We start from the raw sequence: 24,245 nt of genomic DNA on the forward strand, positions 1-24,245 counted from the left end.
AGAGTTGCCACCTCACGTACTTTTGTCCATCTTTGTCCTTTGTGTCACTTAAAGAAAGCTTATTACTAAAAAAAAAAAGGCAAGTAATGCAATACATTTCTTAATTTGACTCCACCAGCAAAGTTGCCAAAACTGAACTGATAACTAGTGAGAAAGGCCAAATGTCATCCACCTTCTGTATGTACATCTGAATGGGACTTTCAAGAGTTAGTTTAGTATTGTTGGCATATAATTTTTGAGAGATGAGGTTGAGTGAAAGTTGAGAAGCTTTTGAATAAGGGAAAGGGGGCATGGTTAGCCTCATTTTAAAATTAAAAAAAACTTACATTCAGCTAGGAAGTGGGCGTGCAGTATTTTGGGTTCAAGTCTGACATTCCTCCTACACCAGACTGCCTTCTTGTCCCTCCCTGCTTTTTTCCCAGATGCCTTACCCCGTCACCATCTGTATCTAACCCCAAAAGAGCAGAAACCAGGACGTTTCTAGGATCCTGCTAACATGTCACCTTGGTGGGTACCTTTGCCAGTCACAGAGAAATCCGCTGACCTGTTGGAGCCATGCAGGGCAGCATTAAGATTTACCTGGTTCTCCTTCACTATAAGATGGGGGGATCATGCTGAGAGGTGAGGCTGGAGTCAGGACCAAACTTCAGACTCAGGACTGATGGCTCCCAGCATGTGTCAAAGACTGGCACCTGGACCTCTGTGGGGCCTGGTGATTTTAAGTGGACTGTGGGATTTTTATTTTAATACTTATGCCTTATTCTAATATATATTAGAAATATAACTGGCACTTTTGCCTTATATGATGAGGATAAATAAGTTTTTTAGAAAGAGTCTTCTTAAAGGGAACTAGTAAGTTATACTACAGGTGATGCCTACAAGAGGCAGAATCAGGAGGAGGAAGGTGGATGCTAGAATTTGGGGAAATGCTGTGTTCTCCTGTGTGTCGTCCACTGCTTGTATCCCTTGATAGTTCCTGCCCTGTGCTCCTGTGCTGTGTTCGCCCCCGTCTCTCCTGTGCTCTTCTGACTCTCTGTCCCCCCTGTTGCCGTGCTGCTTCCTGCTTACTTGCTTTTCTTTGGTCTTGAAGGACCAAGTCATCCCATGTCCCCCCCGCTGTGTTTGAGTGTCACTGCGTCACTGAAGGAATACCCAGGGATTGATCACTCCTCCCTACCGCCAGGTCTGTCCCAGCCCACTGTATCCAGTGTTCATTCCTGAGGCTTCAGGATGAGAGGGGTAGTGAGAAATTTTCTTCCCAAATCCTAGAAGGTGAGGGGCAGCTACTGCTGCTAAGTTGCGTCAGTCGTGTCTGACCCCATAGACGGCAGCCCATCAGGCTCCTCCATCCATGGGATTTTCCAGGCAGGAGTACTGGAGTGGGTTGCCATTTCCTTCTCCAACGCGTGAAAGTGAAGTCGCTTAGTCGTGTCCGACTCTCAGTGACCCCATGGACTGCAGCCTACCAGGCTCCTCTGTCCATGGGATATTCCAGGCAAGAGTACTGGAGTGGGTCGCCTGTGCCTCCAAAGGTGAGGGGAGTGGTTAGAAATTCCCACTTAAGTGTGTCCTCTAGGTATCAAAAGTTAAGACTTAAAACTCCCCCCAAGGTGCGTTTCTGCCATTGTGTGGAGCATTCCAAAATCAGTCTCTTGGGTTACAAGGGACCCTTGAGGTCACACAGTTTGACTGTCATTCAGTACCCATAACTTTACACCATCCCTCCAGCGATCATGAAGGCTTGACTTGACCTCATCTAGGTCAAGTCTCTTCCCTGTTTATTTCACTTTTGTCACTACCTCTGAGACAAAAATCAAAACCTACCCGTTCCTTCCCTCCCAGATTGTGGACACCGTCTGGTGCTTAATGAGGGAATTGATCATTAGTTGGTGCTGGAGTATGATCGGACTATGGTTCTAACTCTACTGCAGGTTCTCAACCCCTGAGGGAGCCTCAGGAAGCCTAAGATGCCTCGAAAGTGGACACAGCTTTGTGGAGAATTGCAGTTCTCTGGGAATAGGATTTATAGGGTTCATTAAAGTATCTCAAAGATTTGTGATCCAAAAAAAAAGAATCTCTGAAGGGAGAGCATCCTGAAAGGAAAGAACAGGAAGGCGAAGATAAAGCAGATGTGAGATACATCCAGGTGACTTACCACACGCGAGACCTTCCCCTGCCTTTCGTACCTTCATCTCGGGTCCATCCCCTCCACGGTTTTCCCTCCTTCATTTTTTATAGTTCTTCCGGCCTTTCATTCAGGTTCTGGGAAGCTGCACTGTGTCCCTGCTCTTTTCTCTCTTATAGGTTCCTGCTTCTCCTCTTTTCCCTATGTACACACAACCTCTTAGAAATGAGTAGGAGGAATTATGTAGGAGCATCTTTATAGCCCACTTTGTGGCCCAGGAGTTACTCTTCATGTGACTCAGCCCATGGGGTCTGAAGATTACCCTGTTGTAATGGCATCTGGCTTCATGAACGTATTTTCATTTTTCAGGATGGTGTGATCGATGAGGCAAGAAATAGTTCGTCGCCTCTGAAATGAAATTAGTGAGTTGAAAAGATTCTTGGAACTCTGAGGGCAAAGATCCCTAATTCTCTTGTGGTCTCTGTTTTATTTACCAATACAGCCCTGCTGCGTCAGATGGCACAGACTGAGTTTTCTTTGGAGGCTTTAAAAAAGAATTTAGGGCCCGTGTTTGTATATTCTAGATTGTACAAAGGCAGAATTCAGCATTGAACATCTTGTGTCATGTGGGAAAGGCACGGCTAGGGATGTGGAGGTGACAGGACAGATGTTCCGAGGCAGCCTCCTAAAGGGAAGAGAGCACGGCTTTAGGAGACAGACGGCTGCGTGCTTGCCACAGTACTGTCCCTACCCTGCCAGGTAGCTTCAGTCACGTTGGCCTTTCTGGGTCTCATCTGTGTAGTGGGAGTGATGATGCCCTTTGTGTTTCATAGGCTTGTTGAGAGGCTCAAGGGAGAAGAGGTATGAGAGTGCCTTGTAGGCAAGTGATGCTGCCTCTGCTCTTGCATCTTTTTAATGGCACCAAAGGTACTGTGTATGGTTAGGATGTTGAAGATGGGAAGCTAGGGGGTCATTACTATTTGGTAGCAGATTAAAATTCTGCTCCAGTGCACAGGAAATAGTTGTAGTAGAGAGCGAGCAATGTGGGGAGAGGGTCCAGAGAAAGTGTCTATCGTGCAGGTGTATTTTTGTGACCAGACCAGTGAGCGTAGTTGTAGGGACTGTAATAGTCACTCATAGGGTTGAGATGTTTACTTGTTCTCCTATAGCCTAAAGGAAAAGAAGCTGAACTAACAACAACAAAAAAAAGGCGGGGGGTACAAATTACTGTATCTTCTTTATGCAATACATCCATCCCTTTTCTCCTCAGTTCCCAAGTCTTAGTTGTGCCTGCTGCTGAACTGTTTTTGATACGGATGTATGTGTGGCTTTACTTGCAGCCAATGGTGGCTGAGTTCAGTGTTCCTGATTGTGTTTTCCATTCCTCATTGATGAACCACCTAAGCTGTTAACTCTGAAGCTATAATAAAACCTTTTTGTTAGCTATCCTACATAAGCTTTTCCTATTTTAATTATCTAAAATTAAATAGCCTTTTTATTCTTTCTGCTTCCATTTATGCACAATTCTCAAACTTGTTGGTATCAGGATTCCTTGATGCTCTTAAAAATTAACTGAGTACCCCAAAGAGCCTTAGTGTGGGTTGTATAATTGATATTTAATTAAAACTTATTTATAATGAAAAAATGATTAAATGACTAATTAAAACTTATTTATAATGAAAAAGTATTAATTCATTTAAAGGTAATAATAAACCCATCACATGTTAACATAAAATATTTTAATGAAAAGTAACTTTTTTCCAAAAAAATTTAGAAGAATGGCATTGTTTTATATTTTTGCAAATCTCTTGAATGTCTGGCATAGTCGAAGACAATGGATCCTAGTGTCTGCTTTTTTAGTCAGTCTGTTGAAATTTGTTATTCAGTTGAAGAATGTGAAGAAATCCAACCTCACACATTCTGGGGCTTCCCAGGTGGCTTAGGGGTAGAGAGTCCACCTGCCAAGCGGGAGACGCAGGAGCTGCAGGTTCAAACCGTGGGTCAGGAAGATTCCCTGGAGAAGGAAATGGCAACCTGCTCCAGTATTTTTGCCTGAGAAATCCCATGGACAGACGGACCTGGAGGGCTACAGTCCATGGGGTCGCAAAGAGTCAGACATGACTGAGCGACTAAACCACCACCACCACAGTGATACTGTCTTCCAATAATTGGGGATGTTCTTTGATACTCCACTACAACTCTGCTAAAGGTTAGTTGCAATGTGGAATCTCAAATTCTATCAGTGAGCTTTCTGTACTCTGTTATATTAACATTGATTAGTTTATTTTGCACTGTGAAGGGCTCTTTTAACCATACCCCATTTTGTAGCATGCATTGGTCATTTGGAAAATACTGCAGATCTTTTAAATGTTGACACATTTCATTATACAATATCAAAAAATCATATTTGTTAATATCACCATCAATCTCAACAGAAAAGTCTTGGGAAGCTATTACGCTCAGAGTGGTGGATATATTTTCAAAAATCCTAAGTTTTGCTTAAGAGCTTGAGTTTGATCATTACTAACAAATGCTGTCAGGCTCAATTTGTTTATTTCTGAGGAAATATCTGTCAGATACCCAAGGCTGAATGACTGTTAGCTGTTCTTCCAAGTGAAAATGGTATTGCATGAATTGCTAATTCAGCTCAAAATTCAGAGAAATTGAACAAGTGGTTTTCCTCAAGAGAAACTTTATAAGGCACTAAAGTGCTTTATGACTCTCTCTACTTAATCACATAGAACAATATTATTGGAAAAATATGTTCTTACCTAAAACAAAGTTTTTATTTTAGTGTTTCATCAAACACTTCCTTAAAGTGACACAGGTATAATTTTTTTTCCTGTGACTGGATGGCAGTGAAGACTGTGTTGACTGTTAGTACAATTTAGTGCCATTTCCTCGATTTGTGTTATGGAAGCAGCAATTTTGCCCATTGTTACTTTTGTATCATTAGCACCAATGTCATCACAGTGACAAAGGCAAGTAGTATCTTACTACTATGAAAACAGTTTTGATTTCAGGGATCCTCCTGAAAGTCTTTGGGTCACCAGGGCTCCACAGGCCACGCTTTGAGAACCACTGGTCTAATACTTAAAGTACTGAGAATTGCTTTTTTGCAAGCCACCCCTTCCTTCAGAAGTTTTAAGTGACTCCAAAATCCTTCACTCAAAAAAGCACCTATAAATGTGTCAGGAACATTGAATAAAATACGATCTTTTTTCTCCAGAAATTTTCTTGAGGGTTTGGGGAGCAGGAGGAGAAAATAGATAATCGAGGAGTTAAAATGTAAGATAACGAATTCCTTAAAATTATGTTAAAGGTGTTAGCAAAGGGAGTGCTAAATTTTAGGTCTTAACTTGCGGGCTTCCCAGGTGACTAGGTGCAGGAGATGGAGGTTTGATCCCTGGGTGAAGAAGATCCCCTGGAGGAGGAAATGGCAACCCATTCCAGTATTCTTGCCTGAAAAATGCCATGGAGGGCTAGTCCATGGGGTGGCCAAGGGTCACACACTGAACAGGAACACTGAGCTCTTGAACCACATGGCAAATCCTCATCAAATCAATTACTCAATCACTAGGTTTTATCACTTCATCAGAAGTTTTTAAAGTGTTTAAGTTAGTTACCTTTGGAAATTTCAGAGTTGACTCCAGGCATTGTAGATTCATGCTTACACATGCACATGCCCTTCCCCCTTAATTTGTTTGTTGTTCTTTGGCTTCTGTTGCTTCTCTATTTCATATTTACAAGTGTGTAGCTTTGAGCCAGTGTAGATAGTAAGGAATGTTTCTTTTCCTTGCGCTTGTATGTAAACGTAAGCCTTTACCTGTTTCAGCCTTGCAGTTGGGTGAGGTAACAGTATTGGTCTTATTTGGAGGCACTCCCCCCCTCCCCCCGCCCAAACTATGTCAGGACAATGCACCCAAGAGGCTACTCGGGAAGGAAACTTTTTCTGAGGCTGAGAAGATTTGTAAATAGCTGCAGTTCTGTTTCCCTGAGGTCTCCACCCCCACCTTCTGCTGAACTTCTTCAGTTTACAGCAGGAGCGAACCACTTCCTTAGGGGAATTTCCATAAAAAGGCGGAATCCCGACTGGGTCATCAGTGGCAAAAGTCAGACACATGCTCAATCGCCTGGGAACCAATAGTAACTTCTTCAAAAGCTGACTCAGGATCTTTCGGACACCGTGAAAAAACTGATAGTCTTATTTTTAACAGAACAAAGCAAAAACCTAGACGGTATAATGAGGAAGGCTTTCCCGCTTGGCAGTGGGAAGAGATGTTAAAGACAATCCATTCAAAAGGAGTGCGGCGAACTACCGCAAGATTCCTTTACAGTTCCGCAGGCTGAAGGGCTGCGGAGAAGGGGGCGGAGATGGGCTCTTGTGAGTCTCTAGTCCTTTAAGGAGGAGGGACGGCCGTAAGACTCTGTACCTTTAAGAGTCTCTTTGTCTGGAAACCTTATTTACCCTCCTGTGCTTCAACCAAACTTCGACCCGCGATTCACGACGCCCCTCTACGCCACCGCCCCTTACGCCAGGCTCAAGTTGGCCGCGCGTCGGTGGCTAACCCTAAACTTGGCGGCCGCCGCGCGAACCCCCGGAGAGGGTGTCTGTGCCGGGTCGGGGCCCTGGGCTGCGCCGTTGGCGCAATGCGGGGCCCGGGGGCGGGGCTCCGGCGGGTGGGCCAATGGGCGGGAAGGGGGCGGGGCCGCGTTCGGTTGTCTCGCGCCCTGGTGACAGCTCGCGCGTGCTGATGATGGCGGTAAATAGAGGGGGGTCGGGGGAGGGGGCGGAGGAGGTGGGGCGGCCGCAAAGGGGGTAGCTCCAGGGGGTGGGGGGACGGGAACCGGGGAGGACGCGACGGCCAGGGATCCCATTCGGAGACTCGGAGGCGGGGACAGGAGTCTCCGGCACGCTGGCCCTCCCCTTTAAAGAAGCAAAATCCTCACACACCGGGTGAGGGGCGACAAAGGCGGCGCGCGGCTAGCGGGCGGGAGGAGTGGCGGCAGGGGGCGGGACCGCGGCGCCGGCGGGCTGGGGGCGCCCGGGGCGGGGGCCCGCGGGAGGCGAGAGCCGGCTGTCCTGGCGCGCCGGCCCTTTATTTTGGCGGGGTGGGCGACCGCTGCGTTTGGGGTAAAAGCCTGGAGGGGAGAAGGGAAGGCAGGCTTGGGGGCGTTTCGGGGGAACGGATCTGAGAATGAGATGAAGAGGATTAAGGGGAGAAAGGGGTAGAAGGCAGGGAGAGAAGGAGTGAGGAAAAGCCAGCCAAGGAGGTGAGAAGGAGGCAAAGCCCAGGCTGGGTGATAAGGAATCCGGGCAGGGAATGAGGTTAGGAGGACCGAGCCCGGGAAGAGAGCTCCCCGGGTTAGGTGTGAGAGCTGGGCTCTGGAGGGGAAAGCTTGGTAGGGGATGGTAGTGGGGCGAGGGTTCCAGGGGTAAGAGTTGGAAGTGGAAGGCAAGGAGGGGCAGAGCTGGGGGAGTAGTTGGGAGTAGAGGAGAGAGAGTGATTAAGAGCCAGACGTGACAAGGGTGTGAACTAGTGCAGAGCGAGATGAGCTGAACGACTAGGACCGGCGATGGGTGGAAACTGCGAGGTTCTGAGAAAGATATGGGTTAGTGGATGGGCTGAGAAAGATATGGGTTAGTGGATGGGCAGTGGGTGTGAATTCTTGAAAGTGAGGAAGAAGGGAATTAAACACTGGACTAGTAACCAGGTGGAGTTAGGAATAAGTGCGGCCGATTTGGAAGGGTGAAAAGCAATGGACATGAGAGATGGGGCGTTTGTAGGACAATTCGGGGGCCAGAAGAGCTAAAAGAAGGGAGTGAGGGTGTGAGAAGTGATGGCGGTCTGGGACAGGGTAACTGGGGAATTGTGTTAATCGCCGAGGTTCAGCCAGATCCAAGGTCCAGACTGAGGTAAAGAGACAAGGCTGAAAGCAAAGGGTGAGAGGAGCAAGGAAGAGATGGACCCCAGGATTTAAAGGATGAGATGGGGAGTGAGGGAAGAGAACAGGGTTAAGGGAAGCTTGGGGAAGCCTGATGGATTTCAAGCTGGGGGAGACTGCACAGGGGTGGGGATCAAGTGTGCAGTTGGGGGAGATGCTCCAGAAGGTCTGCATGGGTCAGGGCACAGACGCTGTAATGAAGGATCAAGAGTAGGGAGCCTTTGGTGCAGAAGAGGAGGAGCCATGGTGAGTGAAAAGAGACCTAGAGATAGGGGCAAAAACTAAAAAGTAACAGTGGAGATGGGGGATGCAGGAAAGGAATTCTTTGTTGAGAAGAGAACTGTTAGTGTATTCAAAGTGTGAGTCCTTTTGTCCATGAAAGTAGGAAATTCCAGAAACCTTTCTCTCTTCAAGGAATCTTGAATCTGCTTCCACCTTTCATGGTTTTTTAAATCGACTTTTCATGTCCACTTTGAAAAGATGAGACCCATTTTGATTTTGTTCTCGTATGAAGGATAAAGTGTCAACTGGGTGCTGAGAAGCTCTGCCTTTTACTGGTGCTGTGATCATAGGAAACTGGGTTGTATTTCCAGTGTGGTTGTGCCTGTATGGTGTGACAGTGTTGTGCTGTGGCAGTGTGATACCTGACAAGCGCTAGGCAGTGCTTTCTCAACAGCATTTTTATTTTCAGTGGCGAGCACCCTGTTGTTGAGATAAAGATGAAAATCTTTTTGTTTTGTTTAATCAACCAGATTTCTGCCTACTTGTTTTTGATGGCTGGAGAATATTGAAATCATTTCAGAGAAAGGCAAATAGCCAACCAGGGAGGTGTGCAGGAGAAGAGATTTAAATCAGGGTGCTGAGGGTTTTAGCTGCCTTTAGCTTTGTGTGTGACTTTTCATACTGTAGAAGAGAACTCACCCATTTGACAAAAATGGAATAAAGAAAGGGAGATTTAGAATAGTAGAGGCTTTTACAGTGGGATTTATCTTTCAGTTAAATAATGGGTTTATGAGTAATTTTATCATAACCTGTAAGATAATGCATGCTGGAGCCTTGGACAGCTCCACTGCCTCTCCTGTTTTGTAGTTGTGAATAAAAAAATTAATATTTTTCTAGAATAAGTTTTTGATATTTAAGACACTCTGGGGAATTTAAAGGAAGATAAATTTGGGACAAAATTTAGGTTATTCCTAACCAAGTATTTTGTTTTGATGATTTTTAATCCTGAAGCTTTTACATTTAGCTAAGAATATGAACGATTATTACTTTGCATTTGATAGTACCAAAGGATAGCATATAATTTACTTAAGAAAAAACCACAAACTATTCTTGAGACTCTTATATCAGGTTATTTCATTGGTTCAGAAACACAAAGATGCTTTTTCTTCAAAGTTGTGTAAATTTTGGATTGCCACTGTTTTCTGGGTATTTGTATAAGTAGCAAAGATCACCTTAATGGCATCTGTGATAGTTAGCAAAGATTAGATTTTGATTAGTGGACATCAGAAACATTGGCCATTAATGTAGGTGAGTAATTTAGAATATTAAATTAAGTTTCTGGGTTCAGCTGCTCTGTTCATGGATTCCAGATTCTGTGGAGCAGGTGTTCAAGGCAACTAGATTGGTTTAGCAGTTTGACAGGATTTTTTAAAATTACTATTCTTCCAGCTAAGTTTCAAGAGGGTGAGTCTGAAATGTTAACTTTCAAACTGAAGAGTAACTTTGGCAAGAGGCACCTGTTTCTATGAAGCGTGTGTGTGTGTTCCCGTCCTTTCGAGATGTGTTTCTATGAAGCGTGTGTGTGTGTTCCCGTCCTTTCGAGATGTGTTTCTATGAAGCGTGTGTGTGTGTGTTCCCGTCCTTTCGAGGTGTGTTTCTATGAAGCGTGTGTGTGTGTTCCCGTCCTTTCGAGGTGTGTTTCTATGAAGCGTGTGTGTGTGTTCCCGTCCTTTCGAGGTGTGTTTCTATGAAGCGTGTGTGTGTGTTCCCGTCCTTTCGAGGTGTGCTTGGCAGTGCTAGTAGGTTGTAGTCTGTGTGTGGTATTGCCGTTTTTATATTATGATTGTTTTGTACTTGATATCTTAATATAAATTACTTTAGACTTGGTAGTGAAGAAGAAGAAAATATAAACTAAGGAAAGTCCATTTGGGCCTTAGCTGTTGTTTCTGTATGCTGCTGTAGTGTGTTAAATCTCTACTTCTCACTGTAAATGGTTATTTCTCAGTTGATATTTCTCTTTTAGTACATATAATACTATTTGTCAGTAAGGAATTCAGTGATAAATTTAAGTTTTATTTCCATTTTTTCATCAAGCAGAATTCTACTCAGTTTATTTTGGCTACAATCTTATTTGCTAAGCCGAAAACTTTTAAGTTTATTTGTTCAACCAGTAGGTTGTATATAATTAAATGTTTTTCTGGTTAATCGTAGATTCTTTGGATGGGAAGAGACCTTGAAAGGACCTCTAGTTTATCCTGCAACTTCAGTCAATATCCCACTTAAATCATCCCAGGTAGATAAAAATTTATCCTCTTTGTGTAAATCTTCAGAGGTAATGTGGCAACCTTTGTAGGTAATATTTTCCAGCATGTAATTATTTTCTCTAACAGGACAGTCTGTATTCTATCCAGAATACAGAAGAAATGCAGAACAAAAATACAGTATTTGTGCTTGTTCTCTCTTGCCCCATTCTTGATACTACAGTAAGCAGATATTTATACTCGAAAATCAAGATGACCTTATTTCTTCGTAAACTCAATAGCTCCCCATGTATAGTGCTTTTGTGTCAGACACTGTTGTAAGCTCTCTGCAGACTGTAACTCATTTACTCCTTCCAGTAGTCCTATGAGGGTGGCATCCTACTGTTCCCACTTTACATGTGATGAAATACAAGGTCCTTGAGATTAAATGACTTGCCCAAGGTTATATTCAGACATTTCTACAGCTACTTGTTTGATAGTTGATAATCTTGTAGTACAGATTATACGGGTTTTTTTTTTTTAAATCAGGTAATAACTAAAGGATGGATTTAATCTTTTAGTTTTGTAAGGTAGGGTGAGGTGGGGATAGGGTTTGAACCTTGGCGTTTTATGGGCAGTCTGCTTTAGTATTACCTCTGCTTGACTGTTGTAAAGTGATCCATCACCATGCTCTTCAGATTATTTTATCCCTAACCAGTCTTATTTGCCAGTCCTTAAATTAGCCCTATGATTCTGTTATTAATCATTTCTCAGTCCTTCCTAGATGGGGAACTTGGGACAGACACTATAAGGGCTGTGTTTGATGCAAAGATTGCATCAGGGTTCTTACGTTGTTGTATATTTTTCCTCACAAAATTGTATTTTTAAAACAAAACAAATCCAAATCAATAAGATGCCTAATTGTATTTCAGATTGATTGTTGTCAACTGTTTTAGTGAGAAAGAGGCCCTTGGCTTTTCCTCAGTGGGCAACAGTCTCTCCTCTACAGACCTCTGTGGTATATAACAAGTCCACACAGGTTTCTAGATGAGAGATTGTTTGCCCACCGAGGAAAAAATGGAATTCAGGTTTCAGTGTGGATATCTATCCATAAACAAACTCTGTTCAGATTCTTGCTGACTTTCCCCCCTGTATTCTCTTTGTATGTGCCCCTGCAAGCAACATGCTGAATACATTTACTCATGCTTTCTGTTGCTGTTTAGTCACTAAGTTGTGTCCGACTCTGCGACCCCATGGGCTGTAGCCCACCAGGCTCCTCTGTCCGTGGGATTTTCTAAGCAGGCATACTGGAGTGGGTTGCCATTTCCTACTTTAGTGCATGCTTTAACTTGCTTAAATAATTGATCCACTCTTTTGTTTGTTTGTTTGTTTAGAACAGTTTTAGGTTCACAGTAAAATTGAAGGGAAAGTACAGAGATTTCCCTGCCCCTACACCTGCATAACCTCCCCCTATTATCAGTATCCCTCACCAAAGTGGTTTCTTACGATTGACATTTTAAAAAATAAGTAATAATTTTTCATCATTAGTGTTTTCTAAGTACCCAGCATGAGTTAAGTATGTGAATTGTTTGAAACGCAAAACAACATTAGGAGAAAGCTTCTCTGTGGGGATTTTACTCAATATTTTTGTGTGTGACTTTGGATTTTTTTACAGTTTTCAGATTTTATAGAAAAGTTGCAAAAATGATACAAGGAGTTTCTATATACCTTTCTGCAAATCCAGGAATTGTTTTATTTTGCCCCATTTTATCATTTTCTCTCACTTGTGCAGTTTTTTATTTTACATTGGGGTATAGCCGATTAACAAACAATGTTGTGATAGTTTCAGGTGAACAGCGAAGGGACTCAGCCATACATATCCTCACCTGTGTATTTTTAAAGAAGTAAGTTTGAAAGAAAAATGGATATGAAGGCCTTAATCTTAAAAAGAAAAGGGAAGAATGGTTTCAGTATATCAGCAAGTTGGTATGTGTTTGATTTCTGTTCAGCATGTGAAGCAAAAGAATCTCAAGATTGGACTTTGAGTGGATTTTGCGGTTTCATGGTTTGTTGTCCTCATGCTATTTTGAAAAACATTCCTCATCAGCAAAAGCTGTCCTGGTCTGCCCTTTTGTAGGGGCCTCCTTAGTACATTGGACGGTATGCTCACATAAAGTGGTCCTCAGCATATGCCAGCTCTGGATGATGTGTGGGTGATTACTGCGTAAAAACAGGAGCCACAGCACCGTCCAACACCTTGACTGAGACGTATTTAAGTGAAATACATATTTTACCTAAAGACCCTTCTGTTGCTTCGAGAAACTGGAAAAGATCTAAGTGTAAAATAGACTGCCTGAGAAACATTGCTTGCAATTAATACAAGTAGGTTTGCCTTATGGTGAGGAGATGAATATAAATATCTTAAAATTTTACTACCTGCCCCCAAATAAACCTAAATCTGGGGAGTCTTTTCAATTGTTGTGATATGAAGGGATTTCCCATTGCCACTGTCCAGCTCATCCTTCGTCTTTATGAAAATGGTAGCCTGTCCATTTGATAAAGGCGTGACCTACAGAATGAGGCCTGTCTGATTTCAGCTGAAAGGATTATGAACTGAATTCTAACCAAGATGAAATATAGCACTTGTAGCCAGCCCCCACCCCCCACCCCCATTAAGTGATCATCAAAGCTATAAAATATAGCTCTTATTAAAGCTGGTGATAATAATGAAAAACACTTTGCTTTTACAAGGATGAGAAAATTACAAATTATTGGAAAAGCTTTCTTTCCAGTCATGTGTTATTGTTTCTGAGTCATGGGCAGTTTTAAAGACTATACTACTGTTCCTTTGCCATTTACATGTTAATAGAAGTCTGAAAAGTAAGACACTCTTCTGAAATTTCCAGGGTTGTTTTTATTATGTGTCAAGTTGTAAACAGCATTCTGTGACAGGTATTTTCTCTCTTTGTCTCCTATTGAGCTAATTAGTAATTTACACTCTAGTAACATCTCTTTCAGCCTTGCATTTTCAGCGTGTGAAAATGCCTGCTATTCTGCGCCTTCCATGCAGCCCGGGCTGGCAAATGATGGGGGGCAGATGTTGGTTAGCACATCAGAAGGATCACGGATAAAATTTATTTCTGTGTTGTGTTTTTATAAACATACAGGCTTTTTGTATCTGCCCGTCCCCTGCCATGCTGCCCCTGCCCCTCCCCCATTCAGATAGAAACGTTGTGACTTAGAGTCCACAGCTACTGCCCTTGCTTCAACTTTGGATTGTTTTCTATTCTGTCTCCCAGCCTCGCCCCCACCCCACCCCACCCCCACACTGTAGGATTTGGGGGGGTTAGCAGGGCAGTCTGGCATAGTTGAGAGCCCAGGAAGCTGGCCCTCACTGCTCCCTCCCTTGGACAGAATACAGAGCTCCTTGTCATTGTCTCAGGAGCCAGCAGTGCCTCTCTTGCCGGGCAACTTGTGTGAGGGGTGGGAGGACAGCATGCTTTTACATGACACTCGATTCTCTGCAAAGCACAGACAGGTCCTACCTTTCCGTCAGCATTTTCAAAGTGCAGCCGCTAGTGAGCAGAAGACCATTTAGAGCTTGGCTTTAGCACTCTGTCACATTGGTGTTCCGCTCTCTCCTGGCCCCATGCTCTCTCTTTCAGTCTCTGACATGGGACTCTGACATCAATGAGTAGTGTCTGTCCTGTGTTCACTCCCATAGGCCGTGTGATGTGAGCATGGTAATGCAGCAGGAGCTTTTGACTTTGAAATAAAAGTCTTAAGGATCAATTTGTTCTGTGAGGAATAGAAATTTAAATTGAGAATTAAAGGAAGGGTAGAGAGGGGTTTACTGATGTATCGGTTTTGAGCCAGAACCTTTCTAGAATGCTTGATAATTTGTGGTACTTATTTTTGCAGTCAGGAATCCTCATTTATCAGGATAATAAGGTCACAATCCCTGTTAGAGCTAATTAGAGTCTCCCTGACAAAAATTGTTACCTGGAGGTAACCACAAAGAAAATCAGGTAAGAAAATGTGTGAGTAGCTCAGTTCAGCCATCATTGCTAATAGCATTATAATCATAGATGTCTAGCTTTTGACAGTGAATCAGTATTCATGAACAGAGGACATCTCGTTTATGTTAGCATTCACTGAGTATGTGGGGCTATGCTAGTGTTCTGAATGTTTCTATGGTCGGTTGGCCATTGCTAACATTTACTTTCTTTACTGTCCTTTTTCTGTGTTCTAGTATAACCACCTATATCCATTGTCTTATTTATATTAGATGTTCATGGCGAGATATTGATTACACTTTTGTGCTTTCACATCTAAAAGAGGTCAAAGGTCAGATTAATAAACAACATATGAAAAAATAAAATACCAAAGTGGTTTGATCATATGGGTATTGTGAGTTAAAAGTAAGAAAATGAATGTATGACTATGGAATTGAATATATTCTTTTAAAAGAAACATTTCTACAATATATGGCATAGTGTGAAGAACTGATAACTGTATGTTTCAAGTGAAAGGTAAATAAGTGTGCCTTAGTGAAAAGATCGGAGAAGGCAATGGCTCCCCACTCCAGTACTCTTGCCTGGAAAATGCCATGGACCGAGGAGCCTGGTGGGCTGCAGTCCATGGGGTCACTAAGAGTCAGACACGACTGAGCGACTTCACTTTCACTTTTCACTTTCATGCATTGGAGAAGGAAATGGCAACCCACTCCAGCGTTCTTCCCTAGAGAATCCCAGGGACGAGGGAGCCTGGTGGGCTGCCGTCTGTGGGGTGGCACAGAGTCGGACACGACTGAAGCGACTTAGCAGCAGCAGCAGCAGTGAAGAGATCAAACTCATTTGTGGTGGCATCACTGTCTATTCCCAAAATGGTTAAACATTAACATTGTTCCTAGTTATACTGTTAATATACTTCTTGAATTCTTTTTTCTTCATAGGCCATTCAGCTTTGCCTACAGCTAACAAGTTCAAAACCTATTTAAGCTATAAATTCTAATTCTATTCCTTTAAATAAATATAACATAAAACACAATTACTACTTTTTTAACCTGTTAGATTAAGAGATTAAACAAGTTGATGTGGCCAGTAGTAGATGAGGATGTGGGGAAATTGGAAATCTCACTTTTGATGGGAATATAAGTTTCTTTGAAGATAAATTTGTCAGCGTCTGCTGAACTTTTTTAAATTGGAGTATTTCACACGGAAAAGGCAATGGCACCCCACTCCAGTACTCTTGCCTGGAGAATCCCATGGACGGAGGAGCCTGGTGGGCTGCAGTCCATGGGGTCGATGAAGGTCAGACACGATTGAGCGACTTCACTTTTACTTTTCACTTTCACGCACTGGAGAAGGAAATGGCAACCTACTCCAGTGTTCTTGCCTGGAGAATCCCAGGGACGGGGGAGCCTGGTGGGCTGCCATCTATGGGGTCGCACAGAGTGGGACATGACTGAAGTGACTCAGCAGCAGCTGTACAACGTAGTGTTGAGTTCCCACTGTGCAGCAAAGTGAGTCAGCCATACGTGTACCTCCACTGCAATGTGCGTTCTTAGTCGTGTCAAACTCTTTACAACCCTGTGGACTGTACACCTCCAGGCTCCTCTGTCCATGGGATTTTCCAGGCAAGAATACCGGAGTGGGTTGCCATTTCCTTCTTCAGGGGATCGTCCTGACCCGGGGACTGAGCCCACGTCTCTTACGTCTCCTGCACTGGCAGGCGGGTTCTTTACCAATTGAGTCACCAGGGAAGCCCTGTTGGAATTTTAAATGTGCGTATCCTGTGACCTAGAGATTTTACTTCTAGAAATTTGTCCTATAAATATATTTATACACTTTCATGGGAAAATGAGTATAAAGTTTTTCTTTATAGCATTGTTTGTCCCTGCAAGAAGAGTGATGTCCATCAGCTAGGGACTGGCTAAATAATGTATAGGGAATCCATACAATGTAATACCATTAAGCTATTAAGGAATGCAGTGAATCTCTTATTGCTGTTGTAGAAAGATGTCCATTTTTAAGTTTGTTTTTTTAAGTCACGATATAGGACAATATAGAATATTCATGTTTTTGTAAGATGTTAAGAAGTGCTGTTGAGGTGTTGCTGTTTGGGAGGGAAGGTATTCACTTTTTGTGCTTCCCTGGTGGCTCAGTGGTAAAGAATCCACCAGCTAGTGCAGGAGATGCAGGTTTAATCCCCAAGTAGGGAAGATTGCCTGGAGAAAGAAATGACAACTCACTTTAGTATTCTTGCCTAGGAGATCCCTTGGACAGAGGAGCCTGGCGGGCGACAGTCCATAGAGGTTGCAAAAGAGTCAGACACGACTTAGAGACTAAACAACAACAAATTGACGTTTTCCTCTATGTGCTTCTGTAGTGGTTGCTTTTTATAAGCAGGTGAAGAAGGGGTTAATTAAGAGTGTTTTCATGAAGGAAATTTCCATGGTAGTAAGGGAGGAGTGAGAGGCTGGTCAGAGAACTGCTCTGTTCATAAGAGATGGATGAGGTATGTCAGTCAAGCTTTTAAGTAAGAAATGAGGACTGGATGGCAGGAAGAGGGGATGTGGTGGAAGTTGAGAACATTTGGTGGAGATTTGAAAGACAGTGATAAAGAGCTTGCATTTGATTTGAAAAACAATCTATGGAGATGAGGATAGTACCTAGTCCTATTGAGTTGTTGTCGGGATTGAAGTAAATACTGCATATAAAATATTTATTTTAACTAATTAATCAATTGTTATCTTTGGCTGTGCTGGGTCTTTGTTCCTGCATGGGCTTTCTCTAGTTGCAGCGAGCAGGGGCTACTCTCCAGTTGTGGTGTACATGCTTCTTATTACACTGGCTTCTCTTGTTGCAGAGCACGGGTTCTAGAACATGAGGACTCAGTAGCTATGGCACACGGGCTTAACTGCCCCGCAGGATGTGGAATCTTCCCAGACCAGGGATCGAACCTGTGTCCCCAGAGTTGGTAGTTGGATTCTTAACCACTGAACCACCAGGGATGTCCTGTATAAAATACTTAAAACAGTGACTGACACCTAGTAAGTACTCAATGTTGGCTATTATTATTGAATGAAAATACCTCATCTTTTGCAAGCCTGGATAAATTTATGTGTTGTGTGGTGATAATTCTGCTAATCCCATTGACAGACATGTAGTTTGGATTTTTTCCCAGTAGTATTGATGGTTGGCCTAACCATTCCTATTCTTCACCTTTGGTCCTCCCACCTGCTAACACTTAGATCAAAATCTGAAATCTGAAATTCTAGAGCTTTAGATATATGATGTCCTACAAGTTGCTCTTGGGTTTGTTTACCAGTATTATCATGTATACTGCCTAACATTTGGGGCCTGTAAAAAGATGGGAACAGATAATTTGGGGAGAAAAACATCATTTTCTATGCCCATGGGATGTGGAATAGGAATATCAGTTTGCACTGAAAGTGTTAATCAGTTTTTGTTAGCATGCAATGTAATGAGCATATTAGCTACAACACCTTCCTTGGCAGCCAGCAGTCCTCTTGTGAAATCTTTTAGGAAACAGGAATCTGGTGAGAAGTATTCCTGAGCAATTGAAGTATCTTTGAGGAGTGGTGGGGAGTGGGAATTACAAAGAACAAATAAAGTAGAAAAAAATTCTCTACCAAAAAGAAATTGTTTCACCACTGAGAGCCATGAGAAAAGATGTTCTACCTGTGGGCTAAGGATGTGACAGTGTAGTTTTTTAGGGCTGTAAAGCAAATTCTTTTTGCATTTTGATTTTTCACTGAAGTTTGTCACTTAAAGAACTTCAAGGTATATTTCTATTTCGTGAAAAATATTTATAAAACTTTTAAGAATGGTGGATTTCTCATTTTATACTGTATATTTTAATGTAAGTTATTTTCCACTTCCAGTTAAAATGTATCTTAAAACAGGTATCTTTTTGAGGTTTAAAAAAGTCAGCAGAAATAACAAGAAAAGTTTATATTTAAGCACAGCACTTCACACTTAAGAGGTGTTCAGTAAGTTTTTATTGAATAAATTAGTAGACACATGAATGAATAATATTATTCTGAATTTGGACTTCATACTCTGTGATTTGGGCACAGCCTAGCATTGCTGTATAAAGGCCTTCTGTTCAGCTCCCGTCTCCATGCCCATGTTCCTCTCCCCACAAACACCCTCTCTGATGTGTTTGATACAGGTCCTTGATTCTATATACATCTTTATAAAATACTTAGTGGTTTTTTTGTTTGTGTATCTTTAATTCTGAAATTGTTCATCATGCTACACTGCTGTAGAACTTGGCTAGAGAATTCTCCTGGTAAAAATGCTGTAGATGTTACTCTAGTCTTGACTTTTTTGGTTAGCACCGTTTTAAGATCTGTGTGTGTGTTGGGCTGTACATTTAGTAATTGCTCCTCCCTGCAGCATAGTGTTCGGTGGTGTGCATCATTTCCATAGTGATAGATGCCTGGGCTACCGCAAACCGTGCTACCAATAAACAGTCTTGTCCATGTCCATTATGGACACATTTGAGAACTTCGGGATATAGACTCAGGAGTGGTGTTGTGGCATGCATATTGTCAGGCTGCTGAATGGTTGTATCACTCTACACCCCACAGACACTGTGTTCCCAACCTCCCCAACGTGTGGTATTGTCCACATTAATAATTTTTGCCATTTAATAATGTCTCATTTTAATTTGTATTTTCTAATTACTAGTAAATTTGTGCATTTCTTCATATTCTAATTAGCTGTTTCCTTTCTGTGAAATGAGCATGAAGGATTGAACATAGTATTTTATTAATGTTTTTAAGCTGGAGGAACTTTTGGTTACACATTGTATTTTGCAAGATGTTAATATATTTTCTCAAACTTCAAAAAGGGAAGAGTGTCATCCTTATGCAGAATCTTATTGTTTTTCTTCCTGATTCCAAGAGATGATGAAATGAACCTTTTTCTAAGTTTTCAACTTGAAAAGCCATAAAGTATGCTACAATTAAAGCATCTTACTAATCTGTTCTCATTGTCTTCATGTATGCTGAACACTGAGAGCAAGTGCTTTTGCCAGAACAGATTTGGTGGAAAAGTGCTTCATTGTGTTAGTTAAAGAAAATCTCCCTTGGTCAGAAATCAGTGGATGATTATCAAAAAAAATTAGATCCAGCTGCTTCTCCCTGTTTACAATCTCCCTAGGTGTCAGAAAGCTGAGTTAATAGCAGGAAGCATCATCTCTTTGCCTGGAAAATTCCCTGGACAAAGGAGCCTGGCAGGCTGTAGTCCATGGTGCTTAGTTGCTCCGACTCTTTGCGACCCCATGGACTGTAGCCTCCGCCAGGCTCCTCTGTCCATGGGATTCTCCAGGCAAGAGTACTGGAATGGGTTGCCATGCCCTTCTCCAGGATCGAACCCAGGTCTCCCACATTGCAGGCAGATTCTTTGCCAGCTGAACTACCAGGGAGGCCCTGAGTCAGACACAACTGAGCACATGACGCATCGCCTCTAACTTGCCTGTCTCTGAAGAGCTCAACACTTGGTTGAGAAGTACTTCTTAGCGCTCATTGAATATAAGCTGCTGCTGCTGCTGCTGCTAAGTCACTTCAGTCGTGTCCGACTCTGTGCAATCCCATAGACGGCAGCCAACCAGGCTTCCCGTCCCTGGGATTCTCCAGGCAAGAACACTGGAGTGGGTTGCCATTTCCTTCTCCAATGCATGAAAGTGAAAAGTGAAAGTGAAGTCGCTCAGTTGTGTTGGACTCTTAGCGACCCCATGGACTGCAGCCCACCAGGCTCCTCGGTCCATGGGATTCTCCAGGCAAGAGTACTGGAGTGGGGTGCCATTGCCTTCTCCGTGAATATAAGCAGATAATATTAAAAAAAGAACAAATACCATATTATACTTCTCATTTTTCTATGAAAGTGTATAGAAAATATGTATGTGTGCTTAGTTACTTAAGTCGTGTCTGACCCTTTTCGACCCTATGCACTACCAGGCTCCTCTGTCCATGGGATCACCGACCCGATGGACATGCGTTTGAACAAGCTCAGGAGTTGGTGATGGACATGGAAGCCTGGCATGCAGCAGTGCATGGGGTCACACTCAACTGAACCGAGGCAAGGATAGTGGAGTGGGTTGTTGTGCTGTCCTCTAGGGGATCTTCCTAACCCAGGGATCAAACCTGAGTCTCATGTCTCCTGCATTGGCAAGGCAAGTTCTTAACCACTAGCACCACGTGGGAAGCCCAATAGAAAGTATGAACGTTTCAATTTTTAAAGTGGTGTGGATGGAGAAAAGCATATTTCCTAATTGAGATGCCACTTCTCAGGGTCTTAGAGAAAGTTAAGCAGCAATTTCAGGTTTGCACGTGAATCTTATTTCTATTCGTTTCAGGTCTCAGAAAAGAAGGAATGACTCTGATTCAAAATGCTCTTTCCTTGTTCAAACAGGTTCCCAGTATTTGTGCTTTCCTTTCTGAGGAAGCAGTACAGTTTTTAAGTGTTTTCATTTCTGACCAAGATGTGATGCAATCAAATCGTTATGTTGACTTTGGTTTAGCATCTGCCTGACTGAGTGGAAAAGGAATTTTAATTTGTGATGTGATTGACAAAGCCATAAACCGTGAACTTTTCCCAATAATACCATAATATGATAAAAAAAATTTCTCCTTGTCCTGTTTTTGCTGATTTTTGTGGTTATGCCTCTTAAGTTTCTATCAGCAAAACATTATTTCCTGCTCTTAATTTTTTTCAGACTAAGCTACACTGTATGCTAAGATGTAGTTTTCCAAGGGCTTTGATTTTGTTCTGCCTTAAAGATTACTGTTTTTCTTTCATTATTTTTTCACTCAGAAATCTTATTTGGAAAATTAGATTTTTAGATGTGATTTTAAAATACTCTTTTTAACCTTTTCAAGAATCTTTTAAAATTTCATACTTATCAGTGCTAAGTATGAATAGAGCATAAAAAGTATCCTACCTGCTTTTCTTCTCCCCAGCATTCTGCCTCTCCAGAGACCTCCATTTTCTGCTCTTCCAACTGTTCTTTTGGAATTTAATGCCATTTTTTCCTAAACAGTAGCCTTTGTTGTTCAGTCACTAAGTCGTGTCCGATTCTTTGTGGCCCCATGAACTGCAGCACACTAGGCTTTCCTGTTCCTCCCCACCTCCTGAAGTTTGCTCAGACTCATATCCATTGAGTCGATGATGCTATCTAACCATCTTATCCTCTGCTGCTCCCTTCTTTTCCTGCCCTCAATCTTTCCCAGCATCAAAGTCTTTTCCCGTGAGTTGGCTCCTCTCATCAGGTGGCCAAAATATTAGGCTGCTATGTTTAAAAATCTGTATGGGTTTTCTGTAGATCAGAACAGCTCTCATCCTGGGATCTACCTTCTGAAGAGCGTAGGTATTTTCTTCACTTCCTATGTTGGAACTCCCTGTTTCCTGGACCCCATATCTTCCCCCTTCATTGTTTATACCTCAATTAAGCAGTTCTTCCAGAAGGTTCCTAAGAAAAGGGTGCATGGGAAGTAAATCTGCATGTATGAAAATGTCTTCATTTTCTCTCACATTTGATTTATAGTTTATCTAGTTCTAGAATTCTAGATTGGAGGATATTTTCTCTGAATTTAAGAAGCATGGTTGTGTTGATTTCTAGCTTCTATTATTGCTATGAGAAACCCTGTGGTATTCTGATTCTTGATTTTTTTCCCCCTCCTTGGTTACTTTCAGGATCTGATCTTTGTCCCTGATATTCTGAAATATTATGATAATCTGTCACCGAGGGCTTGTTTTCTCTGTTGTACTGGGTATGCCGAAAGCCATTTCAATTTAGAAATAAGAATTTTTTTCAGTTCTGGGAGATTTTCTTTAATTCTTAAGTTCTATCCAAATCCCCTCTTCCCCCTCCCCTCTGCTGCCCCTAGTTTTCTTATTCTTTCTCTCTGAAACTCTTATTATTATTTGTGTGTGGAACTTACAGACTGATGAGTCCTTTACTTTTACCATCTTATGTATTTCTCATTTTATTTTTTGGTCTCTGTTTTACTTTCTGGGAGGTGTCTTGAACTTCATCTTCAGATTCTTCTAATTAGTTTTATATGTTCTTTGTCAAATTTTTAATTTTCAAGATTTTTTTTTCTGAATGTTGCTTTTTAATAGTTTTATATTTTTGTTTCATGGATGGAATAGCTCTTCTCTATATTAATTACAGTTTTAAAAGTTTTATGCAGCCTCCAGTACATTTCTGTTTTCCTTAAAGTACCTTACTTTATCATTTGTTTTGGTCTTTCTTTTAGGGAATTTCCTTAAATGTATGGTCTTGGCTGTCTTACTCATATTCCAGAATGAGATGCTGAAAAACTGAAAACTGAATTTGCCTGAGTTGGGGCTTCTAAAAGTTAACTGGTGGTCTTCATTATAAGGTGACTAACCTAGAACCCTTTGTGTGTGTGTGTGTGTGTGTGTGTGTGTGTGTGTGTTTGGGGGTGTGTGTGTGTGTGTGTTGGGTGTGTGTGTGTGTGTTTGGGGGTGTGTGTGTGTGTGTTGGGGGTGTGTGTGTGTGTGTGTTTGTGTGGGAGGGGGGAGCGGGTCACCTCTAGCAATCCGTGTTTATAGGTGTTTTCTTTTCTCTTAGCCAGGTTTTTCCCCAGAGTGCTTCAATCATTGGCCTACATTCCTGCCTACAACATTTGGGGAACTGAGTGGGAAAAGAGCTGGGGATATCTGCCTTCAGGATCTCAGTCTTCTTTTGATCCCCGTCTTTTTAGACTGGTAGGCCTGTGTCTCGTTGTGCCTAGGTACAGAGGCTCTTTATTTTGCAGAGTAAATTCCCTTGCTCTGACCGGTGGCTGCTTGGAGTCAGGGTGGGAACCTTTGGGTAGAACTTTCACCTTGTTTTCCTTTATGAAGCCCTGCCTGATGTCCCCACTTTCAGATCATTCTGAGCTTTTCTGGAATATAAAGCAAGTTCACTTTACTCTGGGCTACCTCTTAAGATGCTCTTAGTTTTGGTTTCTTTGCTGTGCTACATCAAGTAACTTACCAATCTTCTTTTCAGCTTCCAAAAACTTTGTTATGGTCATTTCCTTTCCTAGTCTTTGTCCTTAGCAATTTTATGTTTTTAATGCCATTTTAGTGGAGTTTGGGAGGTAAATAAAGGTGTTCAATGCATCGTGTTTCATTGAAGATCCAAATTTCTTTCTTTGATGCCCTGTTTCAACATAAAACTTAATAGGCTTATGGTTTATAACCATTGCAAAATTTTGCTACAGTAACAGAATTGTACAGGATATAAATTCATTTGGTCTTTTGCTACCCTAATGCATTAATGCCTAACCTATAGCTTGCTATGAGAGCGTGTATGCTTGCTTGGTTGCTTCAGTCGTGTGTAACTCTGCGACCCCAGGGGCTATAGCCCTCCAGGCCCCTCTGTCTATAGGATTTTCCCGGCAGGAATACTGGAGTGAGTTGCCATGCCCACCTCCAGAGGCTCTTCCTGACCCAGGGATCTAACCCATATCTCCTGCATCGCAGGTGGATTCTTCACCACTGAGCCACCAGGGAAGCCTTGCTATGAAGAATGACATCTAAATGACTTCAGGAAGTTTGAGGATAATATAATAGAAATTTAGGTCATAAAGTAACTTAAACATTCCTTTTACGGATGTGGAAACTGTGACCCTGAGAACAGAGGTGGCTTACCTATGTTCATTCATC

General features: G+C 42.3%; 1 protein-coding gene across 6 annotated transcripts in view; it reads left to right on the forward strand.

The window, feature by feature from the left end:
• The window catches only part of MED20 (mediator complex subunit 20), a 53,010-nt gene that overhangs the window by 11,123 nt on the left and 17,642 nt on the right, over positions 1-24,245 (forward strand). Inside the window, exons 5-7 of one of the 6 annotated variants that reach the window (XR_008711542.1) lie at positions 10,505-10,586; positions 17,404-17,587; positions 22,826-22,953. The exons of 1 other annotated variant lie outside the window; for it this stretch is intronic. Coding sequence is in view for 2 of the 5 variants with exons in the window: in XM_055571428.1 (XP_055427403.1) it covers positions 10,505-10,576 (72 nt within the window). In the remaining 3 variants the exon portion in view is untranslated. Of the gene's footprint in view, positions 1-10,504; positions 10,587-17,403; positions 17,588-22,825; positions 22,954-23,163; positions 23,699-24,245 lie in introns of those variants that run through there. 4 more of the 6 variants (XR_008711543.1, XR_008711544.1, XM_055571428.1 and 1 more) reach the window with 4 other exon arrangements.

The sequence above is a fragment of the Bubalus kerabau genome, chromosome 3 (genome assembly GCF_029407905.1).
Source record: "Bubalus kerabau isolate K-KA32 ecotype Philippines breed swamp buffalo chromosome 3, PCC_UOA_SB_1v2, whole genome shotgun sequence".
Classification (NCBI taxonomy): Eukaryota; Metazoa; Chordata; class Mammalia; order Artiodactyla; family Bovidae; genus Bubalus; species Bubalus kerabau.